This window comes from Carassius gibelio, chromosome A7 (genome assembly GCF_023724105.1).
Source record: "Carassius gibelio isolate Cgi1373 ecotype wild population from Czech Republic chromosome A7, carGib1.2-hapl.c, whole genome shotgun sequence".
NCBI lineage: Eukaryota > Metazoa > Chordata > Actinopteri > Cypriniformes > Cyprinidae > Carassius > Carassius gibelio.
The window spans coordinates 2,858,870-2,881,778 of NC_068377.1; the positions used below are offsets into that span (position 1 = coordinate 2,858,870).

At 33.1% G+C, this 22,909-nt stretch overlaps 1 protein-coding gene across 6 annotated transcripts in view; it reads left to right on the forward strand.

The window, feature by feature from the left end:
* The window catches only part of LOC128016416 (multiple PDZ domain protein), a 77,351-nt gene that overhangs the window by 45,649 nt on the left and 8,793 nt on the right, over positions 1-22,909 (forward strand). For 2 of the 6 annotated variants that reach the window (XM_052600891.1, XM_052600894.1), the window contains 22 exons: positions 272-470; positions 1,900-1,941; positions 3,896-3,991; positions 4,069-4,164; positions 4,754-4,931; positions 5,420-5,530; positions 6,852-6,941; positions 8,382-8,444; positions 10,628-10,699; positions 11,836-12,007; positions 13,339-13,535; positions 14,092-14,183; positions 14,271-14,343; positions 15,775-15,828; positions 15,909-15,971; positions 16,782-16,856; positions 17,499-17,661; positions 17,768-17,913; positions 18,926-19,009; positions 19,079-19,272; positions 20,703-20,850; positions 21,350-21,436. In XM_052600891.1, coding sequence (XP_052456851.1) covers positions 272-470; positions 1,900-1,941; positions 3,896-3,991; positions 4,069-4,164; positions 4,754-4,931; positions 5,420-5,530; positions 6,852-6,941; positions 8,382-8,444; positions 10,628-10,699; positions 11,836-12,007; positions 13,339-13,535; positions 14,092-14,183; positions 14,271-14,343; positions 15,775-15,828; positions 15,909-15,971; positions 16,782-16,856; positions 17,499-17,661; positions 17,768-17,913; positions 18,926-19,009; positions 19,079-19,272; positions 20,703-20,850; positions 21,350-21,436 — 2,495 coding nt within the window. The remainder of the gene's footprint in view (positions 1-271; positions 471-1,899; positions 1,942-3,895; positions 3,992-4,068; positions 4,165-4,753; positions 4,932-5,419; positions 5,531-6,851; positions 6,942-8,381; positions 8,445-10,627; positions 10,700-11,835; positions 12,008-13,338; positions 13,536-14,091; positions 14,184-14,270; positions 14,344-15,774; positions 15,829-15,908; positions 15,972-16,781; positions 16,857-17,498; positions 17,662-17,767; positions 17,914-18,925; positions 19,010-19,078; positions 19,273-20,702; positions 20,851-21,349; positions 21,437-22,909) is intronic. The other 4 variants (XM_052600895.1, XM_052600896.1, XM_052600892.1 and 1 more) reach the window with 3 other exon arrangements.

Below are 22,909 nucleotides of genomic sequence, written 5' to 3' on the forward strand. Positions count from 1 at the left end.
TGATTTTTTTTTTTACATATACAGTATATATAAAATATATATATATATATATATATATATATATATATATATATATATATAAATATATGTATATATATATATATATATATATATATATATATATATATATATATATATATATATATATATATATATATATATATGAAATTTCAGTGCAAATTTCAACTTGTTCTTCACCTTTAAAAAATAGCCAAGGAAGCTGGCATGGCATAAAAATGGCAGCCATCACGTCCGGTCGTGTGTGTTTCAGGCATGACGGTGTGTGCGCTGAAGGACGGGCCGGGGATGCTGATCCGCAGCATCATTCACGGCGGCTCCATCAGCAGAGATGGGCGTCTCGGGGTCGGGGACCTGATTCTGGCCATCAACGGAGAACCAACGGGAAACCTGACAAACGCTCAGGCGCGAGCCATGCTGCGCAGACACTCTCTGATCGGACCAGACCTGGGGTGAGACACACACACACACACACACACACAGTTCAACTTCTCGGGCACAAATCAGATGCTATATTATTGAGAGGTGGATAATTATAGACACTCTCAGAAAGGTTTGTGTTTTATTGTTTTATATTATTTATATTAAACAGAGAGAGTGTAATTTGTTTTTTTTTTCAAAAAGCTATTCATTAAGACTACATTAGTTAACATTTGTTTACTGCATAAACTATCAATGAGCAATACATGCATTACAGTATTTATACATCCTTGTTAACTGTTCAGAGTTCATGTCATCTCAGGTTTATTAAATAATATTAACAGATACAGCTTGGGATTTCAATAATGTCTTAATAATTGTTCAAATTAAGTTAATCTAAGATTTAAAAAAAAAAAGATAATAGTGTTTTTCATTTTTAGTCATGTTAACTAATGTAGTTAACCAGTGTTAACAAATGGAAGCTTTTGTAAAGCTTCTAATCATTTAATTGAACAACTAACATTATATACTGATTAATAATTAAATAAATCACATTTATCAATATTTGCTGAGGGAAGTAACCAAATGAATATACATGAAGGACTGTCAGTTCATTAACAACTCTAATGAAATTAATTGCATGGTGTGCTTATTAATGAATCATAAAACAATTATAATATACATAAGTGTTTGTTTGCGGCATCCACTCCACTGTTCAAAAGTCTGAGGTCAATTATTTTACAAATAAATGTTGTTCTTTTAGAACTTTCTATTCATTTTTGAATCCTGGAAAATCAAATGTGTCACAGTTTCCACAAGAATATCGTTTCAACATTGATGATAATCAGAAATGTTTCTTGAGCAGTAAATCAGCATATAAGAATGATTTCTGAAGATCATGTGACAATGAAGACTGGAGGAATGATGCTGAAAATAAAGCTGCGCATCAAATTAGTTAATTACATACAGGAATAAATTGAATACAGTGTTTTCAGACTTTAGCCATGTATATGTTTATAAGCAACTGAAAAAAGCACAAAAGTCAGAGCATGCCAAAACTTCTCCAGGCCCCCAAAACCCCCTTAGACATCAGGGAGTTAAATATATATTATATATAGCTAAAAAAATCGTACTGATCCCAGACATTTTCACATAGACCAATATGATTAGGTTGCATCTAGCTTGTCGAACTGGTTACTTTTGGTGCTACTTTTTGTACAGTCAGGGTGTACTTTAAGGGTGCTGCCAATTTAATAGAGCCATCAACCTCGGCAGAGCTCAGGATTTACATTCACAGTGAAAGGTTAAACAGACATTCATAAAACAAAGCTTATCAGTGTCCAACGGTGACCCAGAAGCCATCTGGCAGCAGAGAGCTTGTTCTAGCTGCAGTGACTGGCTTTATTTTGCCTCGCGCTGCCAGCGGCGTCTGTCTCCGTAAACTACTCTTCACATTTCCAGATCCACAGGTGCTGCGGGGGAAGAGCTGAGCCCCGTCTCTGTGTGAGTACTGCCTTCATCATGCTGTCTGTCCTCACTCCCTGCTTGTGTTTGTTTTGAGCTGTCGCTCAGAGCTTTATCCAAAAATCTGATTGTTCGGGCCGCCCGCAGCCCTGCTTCCATTCTCTTCTAATCACACACCAGCTCAAAGTCTGGACACAGTTCTGGCATCATTTATTCTCCCTCATTTCAGCCCAAACCTGAATGAGTTTCTGTCTTCTGCTGAATCTAAATCTCCATTATTGGGTCATTTCTGTTAAGCAGTACCTTTTTGTGATTATTTTAGTGTTTATTTATTTTATTTCTACTCTGTTAAAATTGTTAAACCATTATTATTAAAATATTAAGCAGCACAGTTGCTTTGAACATTAATCATATACTGGAGTTATGGATGCTGAAAATACAGGAATAAATTATAATTGAAAATATTTAAAATGTACATTTTAAATATTTATTACATTTTAAAATGTATTTTAAAATGTTGAAATGTATCAGTTAATTATAATTATTTATTTTGAAATATCGTAATAACATTTCACAGTATTCCTGTTTTTACATTAATAAATAAATAAATATTTACAAACAAATATTTGATGCTGTTGTGTTCCCACTATATATATATATATATATATATTTTTTTTTTTTTTTTTTTTTTTTATTATTATTCTTTGTTAAAAATTTATTGAAGTGATATTACAAAAGACAAACAGGTTGAAATGTAATTTGTAGTTAATTCATTTGTGAAAAAAGTATGCTTTGAAGAAACGTGTTTTCTTAAAATAATTTTAACTAGATAAATTAAAAATTAACTTGCTAAATTGATAGTTTTTAATTTCAGAAGTGAGTGCACATGGCAAAAAAGGTTAAAATTTATGCACAACAAAGTAGTGAATGATTTCAAATTCGCCCCATGATTACTTAAAGCTAAGTGTATGAGGTCTACACCAAAGAATCTCAAATTAAGTTAGGATAGGAGAGTGCTTCAGTTTTAATTGTGCTATTTTAACCAATACTGTAAGGCAAATTTGAATTGTACTGCATAGTAGGTTTGACCCGACTAATGCCTAACACTCACGTTCCAGTCAAACTCAATCATGTTGCGCTTCCTCATCAAGCAGTGTTTGAGCAGGATGCTGTTTCCTTGGTAACATGCATTCGTGTTCTCAAGAGACTGTTGTTCATCGTTAACATTCCAGACCATCGTTTCTTTCTAACATGGTGTGTTTTGTGTTGTTCATCTTTGACTAACATCTCTCTCTCTCATGTCAATGATTTGATTTCCAGCCATCGATTGTTGTTCATTTATGAAGCGTTTTCTCTGAACGTGTGGTTAATGAATATTTGATTCACATCGATGTGCCGTGACTCCTAATGTCTTGATATCGCCGCCTGTATGCATGAATTGTTCAAAACAAGGTTTGATTTTTCTCCATTAGATCTGTCATCTTCACTTACAGTCAATTGATGAAGCAAAAAACTATTTTTGTTTTGACTCCTGATCCAGAAACATGAAAATTCAAGCTAAATTATCGGGCTCGCTGTTGAGTCAGACTATTTTGGTTTGAGTTTTTTGGATGAAATGCAAATGAAACAGAGAAATTTCTTGTTGTTGGACATTCATTTACTAACGCATAAAACACCGGCTGCTGTTGACAATCGCTTGACTGATTTATGAGTTCACCTTGGGCAGAGATCACATATCACAAAGAATATCACATATTACCCATAATGCTGAAAAAAACAAGATGTGCTTCAATGCAAGTTAGGCTCAGTTTAATTCATTTATTGCATATTGCTGATCGACTCCTCCTTTTTTACTCAAGAACAAGTGGCCATTAAGTCACAAATGCTGTTTAAGCTGGGAGATTCCTTTGAAGTTTGATTCCGGCAGTGTTGATGACAGGTCTGATGAGTCAAATGTCATTAGCTTATGAATCTTGTGATTATGTGTGTGCAGAATCACGTATGTTCCTGCAGAATATTTAGAGGAATACTGGGCGAGCCAGCAGCTCCAGAGTGATGATCTCTCTGATGGCAAAAACGACTCTCAACAGTACGTACTCCACTCACACTTCATCCTGTCAGCCATACAACTGACAAAAACTGAGAGCTTTGTGTTTGTGTGTTTAGTCAGACAGTCTCAGATCTTCCAGAGAGAGAAGATGGAGAAGGACAGGAGAGTGAACGACAGACAGCAGCTTCCAACAGCTGGAATCTACCACGGAGGTGAGGACAGACCAATAAGTTGCATGTGATTGAAAAACATGGGCATATCTATTAGGAATAGATATGTATTAGAAACCGGTTTCTGTTGGTATTCTAATTATAGTTCCTCTGGGATTATATGGCAGCCCTTAAAAACCATTGGAGCAAAATTTGGTGCGTTTATTAGGGAAGGTATGAACATCAATCTGACCAGTTTAGGGCTCTCTCACTCAAACCCTCTAGCGCCACCATAAGTTTAAATTTGGGATTTTCATATAACTTTAGAGCTATATGACCTATTTACAGTCATTAGATTTTTGATGAAATAGGCTGTATGCTATAAACAGTTTGGCATATTGAAACAGACAAAATATGTTCTGTTAATATATATATATATATATATATATATATATATATATATATATATATATATATATATATATATATATGCTTGCAAATTTTGTTGCTGTTCAATCAGAAGGTGGGATCATGATGATGAGAAAGAAATCAGTGAAGACAACTGTGAGAAAGTCATGAAAATATGTTGATCATGATGTTGCAAATTGGCATTACTGGATGTTAAATGAATGTTCTGTGTGTGTTTGCTCAGAGTGGAGTTGCACAGGGAAGCTGGGAAATCTCTGGGCATCAGTATTGTTGGTGGGCGGGGCATGGGCAGTCGCCTTAGCAATGGGGAAGTGATGAGGGGCATCTTTATTAAACACATCCTGGAGGACAGTCCGGCGGGACGCAATGGCACACTGAAGACAGGAGACAGGATTTTAGAGGTACATACACACTTACTTAGTGATAAATTATTATTAATATATTAATTATCCAACTGTAATTTAAATTAAACTGCTAAAAAAACACAAAATCTGGTTGTAAATAGAGGTCATATTTCTTTTTATTTTCTCTCAGATTAGTTTTTTATTGAATAACATACCGTTCTTGAAACATCTGGAGTTACAAAATGAATTGCAGTTAATTAATTTGCTATTTACATATTTTCAGTTATTGTTAATAAGATAAAATTATAAAACCAAACAGCGCTGTCATAATCACAGCAGAAATGCTGGAAATACCTTAAGATATTTGACCAAGCTTTATACAAGCTCACATCTTTGATGAAATCCAAACAGTTTAACATTTTATTTATTATTTTAAATGTTTTACATTTGCTTTTCTTTACATTTGTTTTGAATTTACTTACAATTGTCAAATGTCTATGTCTTTTAAATTATAAAAATTATATGTGTGTGTGTGTGTGTGACAGGTGGGCGGAGCGGATCTGCGTGATGCCAGTCATGAGCAGGCAGTGGAGGCCATCCGTAACGCTGGAAACCCCGTGGTGTTCCTGGTGCAGAGCATCATTCACAGAGACAGAGTCAGTATCACACACACTATACACTCTTCTGCTGAGCTGATCCATTTATTGATGCTGGTTAACACGTGTGGGTGTTTATAACACATTTATAACAGCTGCATACTAACTGTGGCTGGGTGATATAGCTTTAACTGAATATCAAACTTAATAAAACACTTATTAAGAAAAAAAGTTAGATGTTTAAGTAAATTTTATAAATCAAATTAAAACTGTTTACATTCTGTTGACAATCTCAACATTTAAGGATATTTTTTTGCCATATGGCTCAGTGTTTATGTATTTGTTCTGCAGTGTTTTATTTTTAATTTTTAAAATCAGAGGAATCTAATTTGAAGTGAACAGACACTGTTGCTGAGTATTCAAGTATTCAAAATGTTGCATACAGTAAAGATCTTGTTAGAAATATATTTTTTTTGCTAAAGGAACACAAAGAATTGTATTTAATTAAAAAGTAAGCATTAAGCACATCTTTATATATGTTTAATTTCACAATTACTCATTTTGTCTGTGAAAAATATGGCAAGTATTATCTGCAAGAACATTTTTTTTATATACTTTTAAAATTTGAAGAACACTACAAGTACACATTCAATCCAATTATACACACTTCATTTTTTAAAAGGTAGTGGTAATCAGTGATGTTTACCTTATTATATATATATATATATATATATATATATATATATATATATATATATATATATATATATATATATATATATATATATATGGAATATCCTTCCATAATCATGAATATATTGTGAATCTTTAATATATCTCCCAGCACTAACTAACTAACTAACCGCTTTTGATACGGTTTAGTGCTCAGAAAGACATCTGTCTCTCGCTCTGCACCTCATCTTCTGTCTGTCTGTCTCTCAGCCTGACTCTCTGTATAGTTTTGAATCACCTCCTGTCATAGAGAAATATGGGACGGTTTTAAAATGCGTCCCTGTGCCAAAGTGTCAGGTAATTTCTGTTCGGCCCTCTTATCTCCGCTCCCAGCATCCCGCATTCAGCTCGGCTTAATGTAACGATTCGCCTGTAAGTCAACTTAAACACATTTACAAACTCAATCAAATGTGATTAAATAAGTAACACTTTGTTATGGCTCTCCAAAGTTCAACTGCTTCACTGTTAATGTCCTGAGCCACGTCCTCCACTTACTTTGATTTACCCACAGGCCTCTTTTTAAAATAATGGCACTTCTAGTTTACATATTAGATGTTTTAATGACTCGTCTCACAGGATGAAATGTGTTTAAGCTGATATCCTGGTGCAGGGTGATTCTGGCTGCTAACCTTCTGTGTTGTGCTTGTAGAAACCTCCAGTAGCCCAGCTACAGCTGAAGCGCTCAGAGCAACCCCTCCATCCTTACCCCAAACCCTGCTTTACATACAAACCACTGCAGGTTAGATGCCTGTGTGTGTGTGTGTGTGCGTGTGTGTGTGTGTGTGTGTGTGTGTGTGTGTGTCTGATGTGTTGAGCGGTTATCAAGTGGCACATTCTAGAAAACTCATCCTTGTTCCTGAAAGTTTTCCATGTTTATTGTTGTCTAAGTATATACTAGCAATGAAAATATGACTTTTTGTCCAATGAAATGCTCTGTAGAATCAAAATGTCCCTTGTGAAAAAGAAGTTAACCTCTAAACTAGGGTTGATTTATTTTTATAGAAAACAATCAGCAGATTATTGCTGAAGAATTTAAAAAAATGTAAACGTAAAAAAAGTTATATAAGTTTAGGTTTACTGTAAAGAACTTGTACTGTTCTAAAAAGAATAACTAAATTATTCTGGAATCTAAAATTGCTGTATACTCAAAAGCCATTTGTCTAGTTAAATTATGTTCCAAATTTGAAGTTGATATCACAAACAAAGAGGTTACTTTAATTTTAATTTTGATCATAAAATATGATAGTAAATTTAGTAATATGACACTTGACACTGCCAACTAGGTGGAGGAGGATGAATTGTGAGTGTTTAAGCTGTCAGTTACACTTTATTTTAAGGTGTTCTTGTTACAGTGTAATTATACATTTAAGTACTGAGTAGTATTAATGAACTGCATGTAGTTACAATATGGTTAAGGTTAGGATTTGGGTTTGTTTAGGGTTACTTGCACGTAATTATGCATAAGTAATTGTTATTATAATAGTAAGTATATGTAACAAGGACACCTTAAAATAAAGTGTTACCAAGCTTTCAAATGATATCCAATTTCATCCTAATTAACATGCAAAAGTAAGAGTCCGAAAGCATTCAGTTCACACTTAAGTACTTAAGTACTTTTTCAAAATAAGTTTCCTAAAGCGTAAATGGGTTTCATGATCCGACTCAAAACAGCTGTTTTTAATCATGAAATCACACATCGCGACTGTTTTTGCTGAAATCTCAACCTGCAAAAAACCCCAAAACTACAGGTTTTTATGTATTGCAATAATGCTGAATCTCTGAAACATGTCGTTGAATTTCTCAGCTGAGCAAAGCCCTTGTATCAAGGCACCTGTAAAGTCCGGCTCTCTGCGGTCTGTCCTTTCTCTTCATCAGACCTTTATAAAGTCTCTCTGTCCAGATGTGCATTAATGATCCGTGCCTCATTCCCGCCCAGCAGATGTCTCTCTGCAGATGGCTCTTTAAAGTAGCTTTGTTTCAATGGCTCTGAACAACAAGTACAAAACACGAGGGGGGCTCTGCGGCCATAAAGAGAGACTTTCATCCCATTTCAGATCTTCTGGACCAACAGAGAGCTGGTCAATGACATTAGAGTTTAATGATGTTGTTGAAGTCTTGTAGAGTATTTTTGTGGGACTGTGTTTGACGAGGACTCTTCTTGAATTTTTAATAACGGCAGACATCTGCGCTGGATGCAGTAGAGGACATCTCAGCCTTCGATCTGAAGAGCAGCAGTGAGAAGGTGAGCAGACAGACGCCAGTGAATCTTCATCACAGATGTATGACTCCGTTACTGCTCTAGATTTATGAAACTGAATATTTTCAGGAATTAATGGAGTGCTTTTCATTACAACAAAGAGCTGGTTGAAAATCAGAACATTTCAAAACAACAGTTCGTGTTAACCACAAAAATATTTTAGTTTTTATTTTACTTCATCATTAAATCAATTGGTGAAGATTTTAATTGAACTGACTGACAATATTTTCCCCCAGTGAGTTGAACTCTGATTTGTGAATGCATCTTTAAGTCCAAAATTAAGAACTAAAATGTAAAAAAAATAATAAATATCATTTTTTTACTGAGTTCCAGGATCTGTAAATTAGCAAAATCACACTTTAAATTCATTTAAAAAATGTAATACTAAGTTGTGCTTGAGGCAGCGTTTCCTAATCATGAAAAACCTGGTAATACCGGAGAGTTTTATAATTGTGATTTTCAGGCTTGGAGAACTCATGGAAATATCTGTTATATGATTTCTCTAGCTTTGCATTTCAGAGTGAGTCTGTTGAATGTAAACGCATGCTGTGATTTTATCCAGTATCTAATCACAAATGACTGGATAATAAGGCCTCAAAATGAATCATAATTAATAATAAAGAGGTGGAGTCATCGCTGATGTCTCATACAGACCTCAAAAGGTCATTAATCTGGTCAAATTTAGAGACCGGATCTTCTTCAGACGAGTTCGTTATAGAAGTCCACTACATCGTAAACAAAACTTTATTTGTTAGCAAAAGAAGTTGTGTAAAAGTCTGCCAATGCATATTTAAACTGATACGGTTTTTGCATGCATTATGCTTCAGGCGCTGTGTGAGACTCAGTGTTCAGAATAACATACTAACTTCTATCTTTTATTCTGTCTGCAGTGTACAGTATATCATCTAAACTGTGCATAGTACTGTATGTGTATTTCTTTAAACATATATAAGGATGACATGCCACTGTTATTTTAGGATTATTAATATACTTTTATAGTATTTAGTCATTTGTTTTATTTGGTCATTTTTATCAGTTTTATTTTTATTTAGCATTTCTTTTTAGCTTTAATTTATAATTATTTTGGTTGTAGTAATTTTAGTTCTTGAAATTATATATTTTTTTATAATGTTTTTAACGTTAAGGTTTTCATCTTATGTTTTATTTTATTTAAACTGTATTTATAATGCAAACAGTAAACATAAATTAATAAAATAAAACATAAAATTTAATTAAAATTGAAAAATAACTGTTTTCATTTCCAAACTGATGACTTTATGCCACACACAGTCAGTGTGATGAAACAGCGTTGCATATTAAAGCTGCGGTAGGGAACTTTTGATGCTCTAGCGGTTAATAAACAGAACTGCTTGCGTCTTGCGGAAGAACATCGTAGCCGGAACTACTTCTCTCTGTTTATGTCTATGAAGAATCACAAAGGTACTGGGTTACTCCGCCGCGGTATCCCCGAAGCAATCTAAAATAGTCCGAATATAAACACTTATTATAGGTGCACCCTAGTGATTCAGGACAAGCCAAAAACACGGTTTGGAAAATGGATTCATGGTGTACTCACTTATTATATACATTTTTCTACATTTTGAACACAAACAAAGTTACGGACCGCAGCTCTGGTTGGTTGTTTCTTACCGGAGCGATGGAGTTCCTGCAATGGCAATAGGACACTGGGAGGAGCCAGAGGAGCTTGATTTTTACACAGATTATCTGTCTCATATTCTACTGTCAGGACATAATGACAGGTTTAACAAATATGTAAAAAATATATTTTTACAAAAGTTCCCTACAGCAGCTTTAAGTGTTTTCAGAACTATCAGGCGGTACAGTGTACACTGCTTCATATTCAGTTATGTAGTACGCTAGTGTTCTATTCCATCAGTGACAGAAAGTGTGTGAGCTGTCAGAGGTCAGCAGTAGATCAGCTGGTGTTCAGGCCAGTTCTAAACTGACTCAGGAACAGATTTTGTGCTGTAAATGATGTTTTAGGTGTGCTCTGCTGTAGTTAGTCTGAACACGTACTTGCTCTCCCTCTGTCTATCTCTCACTCTGTTCCTCTCTGTCTCTCTCTCTCCCTCTCTCTCCCTCTCTCTCCCTCTCTCTCTCTCTCTGTGTGTGTCTCACTGGTGCTGGTTATTCTCTGTTTTCTGTAGGCCGTTGACACTCACAGTAGACCTTTCCTCCGTCTATGTCCGACTAATCCTTTCACTCCTACACCGTTTAAGGTTTGTGTCTTGTGTGTGTGTGTGTGTGTGTGTGTGTGTGTGTGTGTGTGTGTGTGTGTTTGTGTGTTTCCTCTCCCATCTATATGCAGTTATGGATCATCTGATTTCATAAAATTTGCATATAAATGGCCCTAAAACCCTCTTTCTCCTTTTCTGTTAAATTATGTAATATTATATATAATTATATAATAATGCATAAAATAATGTTTGCATTGCACTATGGTAACATATATAAATGATACAAATATATAAATATTATACAAATAAAAATAAAATGTATTTATTAAAAAATTTTATAGTAGTTAATTTTTTTGCATTGCACTATTGAATTTTTTTTTGTATATAAATAATTCATATATATATATATATATATATATATATATATATATATATATATATATATATATATATATATATGTATATATATATATATATATATATATATATATGTATATATATATATATATATTTAAACTTTATATGCCGATATATGCAAACATGAACATAACTAAAAAGCAGACTTTTTTGAAGGAATAGTTTGTATTTGCACAACACAAAGACGTATTATTTTTACCCATGCAAACATAAATCTGCATGATTTTCATTATTCTGTGGAACACACATGGAGATATTTACCAGAATACTCCTGCTGCTTTTTTCCACACAGTGACCAGGAGCTTTTAAATAAAAAAAATGATTAAAAAAAATTGTATCAAGAACAGACTGAAAGGTAAAGAGCAGCATGAACATTCTGTGAAACATCTCCAATTTAGTTCCATATATCAAAGTTATCACATTTGGAACAACATTTGACTCTTACAAATGTAACAATGTAATATTATTATTGTATGTTGAGTAACCGAAAGTTTACACTGTAGCTATGATATTTATCATACTTACTTAAGTTTAGCAGGATAACGAATGATCTGTAAGGATTTTAAAGAACAGCAGCATGTTTTGGTCTGTAGGTTCTTCATGCTGAGAAATGAAGAACAGATTAATGTGTTAAATGTAATTTTGATTACATTATGCTTCATATTTCATGGGTCTAATCGAGGATGCCATGCTGACAGATGACATGCTAATTAGATATAAATGATATCTTTTAATGGGTTATATTTTTAAATATGTGCCAGCTGAATCGAGAGGAGGGAAAAAGCTTCCTGTCGACACCCGTCCTGTCACTGCCTGTCGTTCCACATGTCGGGGAAACCGATTCGGACACGCTGACGGAGATTCCCGACAGACTCGTTCTTCATAATGACAGTCCTGATGAGGAAGAGGAGGATGAATATGGATACAGCTGGAGTGAGTCTCACAAGCTCACACATCAACACACTGAATCACACTGGACTAGATTCAGAGAGAGACCCTTGTGAAAAAGAAATACATTATAGGATACTTAATATTATTATTATTTTCAATAATATTATTTGAATGAGTATTGTTGTGGAAATAATTTAAGGTTACACTTTATTTTAAAAGTCTTTGTAATAGTGTAATTATACATTTAAGTACTGAGACTTACTAAATGGTTAGGGTTAGTTGCATGTAATTATGCATAATTTATAGTTATTACTATTGTAAGTACAAGTAACGTGTAACAAAGACCCCATGAAATAATGTGTTACTTAATATACTTAAGTGTGAACTTAATATATATTTTTAAAGACGCTTTTTATTGCAATTAAATTTAAATGTGTTCAGATTTAAATCAAGGGACATTAGCTGAAGTGTTTTCAACCCACTTAAGTAGGACTTAAGTACATCTTTGTTTGTAATTTCATAAATAATTGTGTTGTGTTTGAAATATGGTTAAAGTACTGCTGAAAGTATGATAAACTAAAAATATACTTTATAAAATATAATTTCTATTGAGACTTGTCATGTCATGTATTTACATATTTGTAATTACACATTTGTGATGATGATGTTGTGATTTAGTGCATTTAAAATATATTAACTTTTAAAAGTAATATTGAATAACACACTAAAGTTAAAATTTTACTTTCCATGTGTTTAGCATGTTAGACAACACATCAGAATAAGTGTACTGCTTAAATGGATGAAAAAAGATGATTAAAACATAATGATTTAAAATGTATGAACTTAATTTGACATTAGAAAGTGCACTTTAAAAAATTTACTTAAGTGGGTGTAAGAATCAGTCATCAAAGTCACTGTTTAAGTCACTTAAGTATAAGTTTTAAAAGTATAAATAACAAATGTGAAATACAATATAGGTGCACATTCAGTACAGTTAAGCACATTACTTTTTCACAGGAGTTTTATTGGTAGCACTTTTTTACAGTCCTGTTCCTCATGTACATACTATGTACTTATTAAAGTAATTACAACAACTATGTAATAACTAGGTACTAACCCTGAACCTACCCCTAAACCTAACCCTACCCCATGTAGTAACCTTGTGTTACCAGAACTTTCTTAGATAAATACACTGTAAGTACACTATAAGTACATGTTAGTACACGTACTGTAAAATAAAGTGCAACCGTTTTATTTATGGACATTCACAATGTACTGAAGTGTAAATCTGTTATTAGACTGCAGTGAAATTCTGCAAGTGTAATTTACAAGTGAAAGCATCTAACTGCAGGTGTTTGTGTGTGTGTGAGAAGAGAAGGTAACAGAGCGGTACGGTCGTTTACCGGGTCAGCTGCACATGATCGAGTTGGAGAAGGGTTGCACTGGTCTGGGTTTGAGTCTGGCAGGGAACCGGGATCGTTCACGCATGAGTGTGTTTGTGGTGGGCATCGATCCCAACGGCGCCGCCGGCCGAGACGGACACATTGTGGTGGGAGATGAACTGTTAGAGGTGAGTGAAAAAAGAAATACACTCTAGCATACTTTTAAAAAGAGTACCTATCACTTTACTTTAAAAGAATATACTTAAGTGTGAACTGAGTGTAATGTTTTCAGACACTTAATTGCATATTAATTGCAAATAAATGAAAATATATTGTGGTTTACATTTATATTAAATGCGTTTTTTAAATGCAATTTATATTAAATGATTTTTGACTCAGTTAAGTTGGTATGTAAATACATATTTATATGTCGTTTCATTATTACTTCTATTGTATTTTAAATAACGGTTAAAGTACTGCTGAATTTACTGACAAGCATTTATGGTAAAATAAAATGTAATTTATATACAACAAAATATTATCAAAAAACGATTTAAAAAACAATTGTACTTTGAGAGTAAAACTTTTAATTTGGCATCATATCAAAGGTCACTCATTAAAAGTGTTTTCAGAAACAGTTATTAAAGTGGCCTTTTAGTTCATTAATATTTTATCTGCAAGTACACATCTTTTTCATGCTAAACAGATCAGGTCTTTTTCTGATTCACCTGATTGTCTTGGCAGATAAACGGTCAGGTTCTGTACGGCCGCAGTCATCAGAACGCCTCTGCCATCATTAAAAGCGCACCTTCAAAGGTCAAGATCATCTTCATCCGGTAGGTCGAAGGTTTTGGTGTGTAGGTGTTGAACTGAAGAGATTTTGAAACCTGTTGCAGACTGACACGTGGTTGTGTGTGTTTCAGGAACAGAGATGCTTTGAGTCAGATGGCTGTTGGGCCGATGAAGGAGATGGACTCACTGGACGCACACACTGAGGTACTGTATACTCACACACATCTGTGTGCCTTTACTTACTTCATTTCTGAATCAGTTTTAGTCAACTTTAGACCCTTGTGAAAAAGAAGTACTCTTAATTGAACTGAATGTACCCTTATAGTGTACTTCAAATATTAAAAATATATATTTTTTAAAACTGTAGAAGCCGATAATATAAAATTATTCAAATTAAAGGCCACTTAAGTTGAAAATTGAGTGTTTACTATTGTCATTTTGCATTATTGACATACACTTTTCATATTTTAATATTGTAAAGTTGCTTTGACACAATCTATATTGTTAAAAACACTATATAAGTAAAGCTGACTTGACTTAAGTGACTTAAAGAGAGACACGTTTATGAGACACTTAAGTATAAAAAGACTTTTTTAATAATGTCAAATTAAAAGTTTTACTTTAAAGTGCATTTTAAATCATTATTTTAATCATCGCTTGTCATGTTTTAAAGAAGTACACTTTTTTGATGAGACATGTTAAGTACTGTACTTCAATTTTACATTTGAATGTAATATATTTTTAAATGCAATGAACTGAGACTTCCTTACAAATGTGTAATCCCAAATATATCAGTACATTCAGCAGTACTTTAACCATATTTTAAGATAATAGAAGTTCTGGTTTATATTTAAGTAGGACTTAAGTACATATTTGTTTGTTAATTATGTTGTCTTTGAAATATGGTTAAAGTACTGCTAAATGTATGATAAACTAAAAATATACTTTATAAAATATAATTTCTATTGAGACTTGTATGTTATGTTTTAAAATATTTGTAATAACACATTTGTGGTGATGATGTTGCGATTTAGTGAATTTAAAATATATTAATGTTTTAAAAGTATAATTTTTACAATTTGAAGTACACTACAAGTGCACATTCAATACAATTAAGCACAATACACTATAAATGCTTGTCAGTACATTCAGAAGTACTTTAACCATATTTCAAAGATAACAGAAGTCATTAAGAAATGCATAAAAATTATATATTAAGTCCTAGTTGAGTGGGGAAAAAACACTCTAGAGTTCAACTAATTGCATTTGATATAAATATAAACTGTAATACAGTATAATTTAATTACAATTAGCATGCAATTAATTGCCTGAAAATATTCCATTCTTAATTATATTATTTCCATTATAAATACTCTTAAGTACTGTAAAGTTTACAACTTTTTCACAAGGTGAAGCGAACAGACACACATTAAACATTCCAGATGTATATAAAAAGATTTCATTCATTACTTTATTTTCGAAAACATAGTGCTATCCGTTAGCATTCCTCTACATCTCGATAAGTCCATTTCATGATTTTAAGAGATTGTAAGGGGCCAGCATTTGAAGCTAAGCAAACAAACAGTCAATCTGGTTCAATCATTGGTTCAATCATTCATGTTTTCTGGTCCGCAGACTGAGACGGCCCGCTCAACACTAGACGGGATCCAGCACGTGACTCTTCCTGTGGTGAGACACACTCCTCTGCTCTCTTCTGTGTGCTTTCTCTCTCCGTAGCGCTGAAGTTCAGTGTTTCTTTCTCTCTGAAGGAGGATGACAGCAGGAGCGGACGCATCATTCAGAGTCTGGAGGAGAACGGAGCGGCTGGAACGGTAAGAATCACTGTGCCACACAATTAAAGACCACAGAAATGATCTTCATTTCACTTTTCTAATGTGAAATATTTCTGATATTCAGGGCTTGAAATGTTTGTCTGTTTGACAAAGACCAACGTTTTCTGTTCTGATGATGAACTGTGCTCGATAAGACCAGCAAAGGGTTTTAGGAAAGTAAACATAAAGTGTTATTTTAGCATCTTTGATGAACTGTTATAGTTTGTGTTAACGTTTTGAGTTAGTTTTTACAATTTCAGTTTTTACGTTAATTTCAGTTAACAGTAGTTTTTGTTGTTGTGTCATTTTTATTGATTAAAAATATATTTATATAGTATTTATTAGTTTTACTTTTATTCGTTTGTTATTTTAGAATTACAACTAAACGAACTGAGAATTATTGCCTTGCAAACTAGCTCAAACAAAATAAGTTTAAGTTTAAATTCAGCTAATGTTTATTTTATTTCAAGTAACGAAAAATATTTTTTTCATGGTTTTAGTTTAAGTCAGTAATAACCCTGTTTAATTAATACAAAAATATTTGAACTCAAAATGCTGCTGTTAACCAATCACAATCCAGCATGCCTGAAAATGGGATAATACATTTCAAGCACACTTTGTGAATGTAAATAATTCATCAAAAGAAAAGTCACATTTAATGTCAATCGGTGTGTTTTAGTGTGAACTAATACTGTCTCTTTTAGTTTTAATAAGGCTTTTGATTGAGTATCTGTGTTTTATAGTAACACAATCTCAAACCTGTGTGTGTGTGTGTGTGTGTGTGTGTGTGTGTGTGTGCGTGTGTTTCAGGACGGGCAGACTGCTGCAGGACACCGGCTGCTCTCAGTGGATGATGAGATGGTGCTGGGACTCCCTGTGGAAAAGGTAAAACTCTTTCCAGCTGTGAAATGTTTTTAAGTAAGAGTTTAAAGCAGTAGGCAGTTGTGTCCTGATTTACTCACCTGAGTTAGTCCAAACCTCTATGACTTTCTGTCTTCTGTGTAAAGCAGAAGGAGAAAAGAATATCCAAACGGCAGTTTTTAATAAAGCCAAGCAAAAATCTAAATCTAAATGACAAAAATCTGGTCTAAATGTATCACAAAATTGTTTTTGTCCTCTATATTATAAGTCTTTTGAGACCATATTGTCTCATCAAAAATATTGGGCAGCACGATTTCAACTCCAATATCAAAAATGTTTCTTGAGCAGCAAATCATCATATTACAATGATTTCTGAAGATCACGTGACACTGCAGACTGGAGTAATGATGCTGAAAATACAGATTTGATCACAGAAATAAATTACATTTGAACAGATATTCACATAGACACCACTTGTTTTAAATTGTAATAATATTTCACAGTTTTTACTGTATTTTTGATCCAATAAATGCAGTCTTTGTGAGCAGAAGAGACACAAAAATTTTAAATCCATCCAACCCACAAATGTTTGATCAGTAGTGTATGTAAATAGGATTCAGTATTTCCAAAACCGTCAGTGTCTGATGTGACGTGTGTGTGTTGTAGGTGAAGTCACTGCTGCAGAAAGGACAGCAATCCGTCAAACACAGCATCTGCACTGACTCCGCCTCCAAACCCTCCTCGTCCAATCAGATTTGCTCGGGATCAGACTTGGGAAGCAGCCTGCCACTGGTTTCTCTGACATCATCAGAGACAGAGCCAATCAGGAGTAAGAGGGGAGGGGATCAGGGAGTTATTAAAGGAACATGGAAAGAGTTTGTTGATGAATAAATCAGAAGCTGATCTTTGTCCTCATGATGATTATTTTGCTGCAGCTTCGAGCAGATGCTCCACACCGGCGACACTGGCGTCTGATCCGGCCACGTGTCCCATCATCCCCGGCTGTGAGACCACTATAGAGATCTGCAAGGGCAGAACAGGACTGGGGCTGAGCATCGTGGGCGGCTGCGACACGCTTCTGGTGAATAAACTCACTGACTTGTTTCACAATCGACTGATACAAACCTGATTTCAATACAAATTAGCTTCCACCAATCTTTCATTTGCTTGATATATTAAACTCCAAATGTTGGGACTCAAAGAAAATCCAGTTGTTGGTTTTTATTGTTAATTCAAAATAAAAATATATTAAAAATATATATATTTTAAGCAAAATAATCCTGAAATAAAATATATATTTTTTTTAATTAGAACATAATTTAGAAATGTTTCCTTGGTAACTAACTGAAAGTTCTAAAATAACTAAAACTGATATAAAAAATAAATATTTATACAGAAATAAAAAAAATATATATGCAAATGACAAAACATTAGACAATTACTAAAACTTTAAATAAAGTAACTAAACATATTAAAATGAAAACTGAAAAGGTAAACTTAAAACCTTAAGAATATTAATAAAAATTAAATAGAAATAAAACAATAATAGAAATGACAAAAGCTTAGCAAAATTACTACAACTAAAAAAATATGTATATATATAATAATAATAAAAGCTAATTAATAAAATTAAAATGTAAATAAAACAACTTGAAATTAAATATAAATAAAATTAATTTAAAAAAGAAAAAGGCATGTTACACCATTTCTAAAATTTAAAATTAAAACTTAATGCGTTAAAATGAAAACGCATTTTCTGAAAGATTTAAGTAATAACTTAAAAGGAAATATACAAAACTAATACAAATGACAAACTAATAAATAAACTAATTAAAAGTCTAAATAAACACTATAATAAAGTGTGTGTAGATAAATAATACTATCATAACACTGGCCCAATTGTGCAATTTTTACTTAAACGTGTTAAGGAACATAATCATGAAACTGTCTTTAAGTCACTTAAGTTTTTTTTTTTTTAAATATACTTTTAAAATTTGAAGCACACAACAAGCAGACATTGAATACAATGTAGCACACTTCTTGTTGACAAGGATGGAAGAACTCATTCATAAGAACGGTGTTTGTCTGTTCAGGGCACTATAATAATTCACGAGGTGTACGAGGAGGGAGCCGCGTCTAAAGACGGCCGTCTGTGGGCAGGAGACCAGATTCTGGAGGTAAAATCTCCACCATCAGACGCTCTTCTGACTAGTGCTCTGATTTGATGTCAGCCGTTCTCTTCTCAGGTGAGCGGTGTGGATCTGCGTGTGGCGACGCACGACGAGGCCATCAATGTTTTGCGGCAGACTCCGCAGTGTGTTCGTCTGACGGTCTTCAGAGACGAGGGTCAGTATAAAGAGGAGGAGCTGTGGGACTCTCTGAGCGTCGAACTTCAGAAGAAACCAGGCCATGGACTCGGACTCAGCATCATCGGGAGAAGGTACTAGAACACTAGTTAAAGGGACTAGTCAGTAAAGTTAATTGGGGTTTCCACATATTTTTGCACACTGATCAGAATTGCGTTCCATATTTAATCTGTATCTAAACAGATGAAAATGCTTCAGTATCTCTTGCATTTGAATAAGTTTAGGATGCGTGTCAATATTAAAAATAAAACATTAGAATGAAAATAAATCATAACAGATGTGATGTGAAATGGATGCTTCTGCAACTTACATGAGTTATTCTCGCTGACATGTTGCAAACTTTATTTAACATCAAAACTGACAATAGATGGAATGCTTGTAGTTGGATATGCAAATGGTTGTTCTGATGTCACAACAGGGAAATAAATCGATTTATTAATGAAGTCAGGTAAACGTGATTTACTGAAGTGCATGTAAACGGTTATTAAAACTGGTTATTTTAAAAAGCTGGTATTTGTGAGTTATCAGCTTTCTGGTGTGCTCATTGTCTGCTGCTAAATTGCAACAATTGTTCATGAGTATGAAATGAAAAAATATACACAAACATCTCTTTTAAAAAAATATTCCGTACACTGTCTACTTTCTAGATTTGCCAGATATCATTAAGATATAACTCCAATTGTGAAAAAGAAAAACAAAACACTTTACTTTAGCTTGATTGAAAAAGAATACTTACTACAGAATTAAAAGACTTTAAAAGAACATACTTAAGTGGGAACTGAATGGTATTTTTTCAGACTCTAAAATGAAAATGTTGATTGTGATTAAATGTTTTATAGTTTTCATTGATATAAAATGCAATTTTCTGAACTTTTTGATGCACTTAAGTGGGACTTGAGTACATTTCAAAATATAGCCACTTATAAGTTAAGAAAAAATGTCTTCCAAGCTAAAGTATTATGTGCAAAAGTTATATTATTGATAAGCAATAATAAACATATTTAATGGAACATAAGTGTTTTTTTTAGCAATAAAGTCAACTTTTAACTAAGTTGTACTGCAGTGTGTGTATATTTGTAATATATGTAATATCAAACAACCTTTAGCAGTTCAAATGATTATTAAGTATTTTACATGTGCTTTAGTATGTTAGTCAACACATCAAAAGATTTATTGCAAACACAACAAAATATTATTCAAATATAATGATTTTAAATGTATTTTAAAGTTCAACTTAATTTGACATTATTTCAAAGGTCAATTTTAAAAGTGTACTTAAGTGTGTTCAGAAACAGTCATGAAAGTGACTCTCTTTAAGGCACTTTAGTGACGATTTTATTTTATGAATATTATTTTAAATATATTTTTGAGATTTGAAGTACACTACAAGTATAACATTTGTATAAAACTTAAATGGTATACACTACAGTCTTTTTTCCCAAGTGCTCATAATGCATGTTCAGCTGTGTGTCTCTGTCAGTGATTAACTCCGTCTCTGTCTCAGGAGCGACACAGGGGTGTTCGTCTCGGACATTGTGAAGGGTGGAGCGGTGGAGACGGATGGACGGCTGATGCAGGGAGATCAGATCCTCTCGGTTAACGGCGAGGACGTTCGTTCAGCCACACAAGAGTACGTGGCCGCGCTGCTCAAGGTGAATGTCAGAAGCACTGCCTTTTTCATTTGATTACTACTGAAAGATCTTCAGACATTCAGATGGATAATCGAAAGTTTGTTTTGTATAGAAATCGCTTTAGTTTTTAGCTTAAACGTTATGAACCTTGTGAAACCAGTGGTTTTTGCTAACATTTTGAAAAAAAATTAACATTTTATTTTAGTAAATTTGTTGTGCTTTTGTAATTTGTATCATTTATCTTTTTGTCTACATGGTAATATTATTATTTTTTTTTATTAAAATTTAATTAAAACAAGGTTAAGTTTTTTTTTTATATTTTAATGTTTAATTGTATTTATTTAGAGTTTCAAGTTTAAAGTTTTAGTTCTAGTTTTTTGTTAACAAATCTAACCCTGGTGAAAAGCTGAGGAAGTAATGTGCGATAAGATTTGAGAATTGTTCATCGTAAATGTGTTTGATCTGGTGTAAATGTGAGAACAATGCATCACTCACATGAACCCGTCTGGATGTCCCTCAGAGTTGTGCTGGACCAATCAGATTGGAGGTGGGCCGTTTTAAGGCGGGGCCATTCCACTCGGAGCGCCGTCTGTCTCAGAGCAGTCAGGTCAGACGCACATCCTGCTGTTTAAGACTCATTCATCTGAAGCTATGATCCCTAAACACACTCTCACACAATCAGCGAGTTTGTTCTCGAACACTACGCTCGTCAGATTTTAAGCAGGTTTGACATCTGTGACTAGTTGGAGCGGGTCTTACTTAAGTGTGCACCTGCATTATTATAGCAGAATTAATGGTTACACTTTACAATAATATCTCATTTGTTAACATTAGTTAATGGATTTTAATGTTTGTTCACACTGCATTAACTAATGTTAACAGATACAACTTTTGATTTGAATGATGTATTAGTAAGTAAGTATAGTTCATGTTAACTAATGTTAAATAATGAAACCTTATTGTAAATTGTTACCTTATTTACACTTTGTTTTATTTATTATTATTATATGTTATTATTATATTATTTCAAATCACATTTTTATTTGTCATATGCATAACCATCCATATAGTATGACACGAAGTGAACTGCTTTTTTAACAAACACGTCATTACAAAAAAAAATGGGAAGAAATGTATAAGTATGTATAAAACTAGAATAAAGGAATGCAATAATTTATATATAATACAAAATGACAATTAAAATATAATAAAACAATATACTAAATAGAATAGTATTGAAATTAATTAAAGGATAAAAGGTAGCAATAGAATATGTACAAAATAAATAAATGTTATACTATTGTATTTATTTATTTTATATATTATTCTTACATGTATTATTTATATAGTTTTTTATTATTTTATATTAGCTTTTATTTTTCAATTTCAAGTTTTAGTAAATAATTAAATTTTCATTTATTAGTATTATTAGTATTATATTTTATAATTATAATTTTTTTCAGTCTTAGTCATATTAGCTATTCAGCTTAAATTATTTCAGTTGTATTTATTTTTGCGACCCTGTCTGTGAAAACCCAGCAACCCTGTGTTTGTGATTTACTATATTCTACATAAAATCATCCTTTATAAAGATGTAGAACATTCTGTAAAAATATAATTTTATATCTTAAATATTGACTGAGGAAGGCCATGCCAAAGATTAAAATTGCAGTGAAATGAATGGTTGAAATCAATCTTTCTGTGTTTGGTGTCAGAGATGTATAGTAACGAAGTAGAACTACTTCGCTACTGTACTTAAGTACTAAAAGGCGGTATCTGTACTTTACTAGAGTATTATTTTTTTCTCCTACTTCCACTTTTACTTCAGTACATATTTTCGCTGAGTTTAATACTTTTACTCCGATATTTTTTTTATGTGCTGCATCGTTACTCGTTACAATTATAATAATGTTACGAATCATTCCATTACAAACCACTGCCAGAACTGTAGATTGCATGGCAGGTTTGATGAAGCTGGCACATCATTGTGCGAATCAAGCGATTAAGAAGAGTGCGCAGCGCGTGCTGACTGAACTGCTGTGAAGAGAGAGATGAACACCGAGCCGAGGCAGATATGACT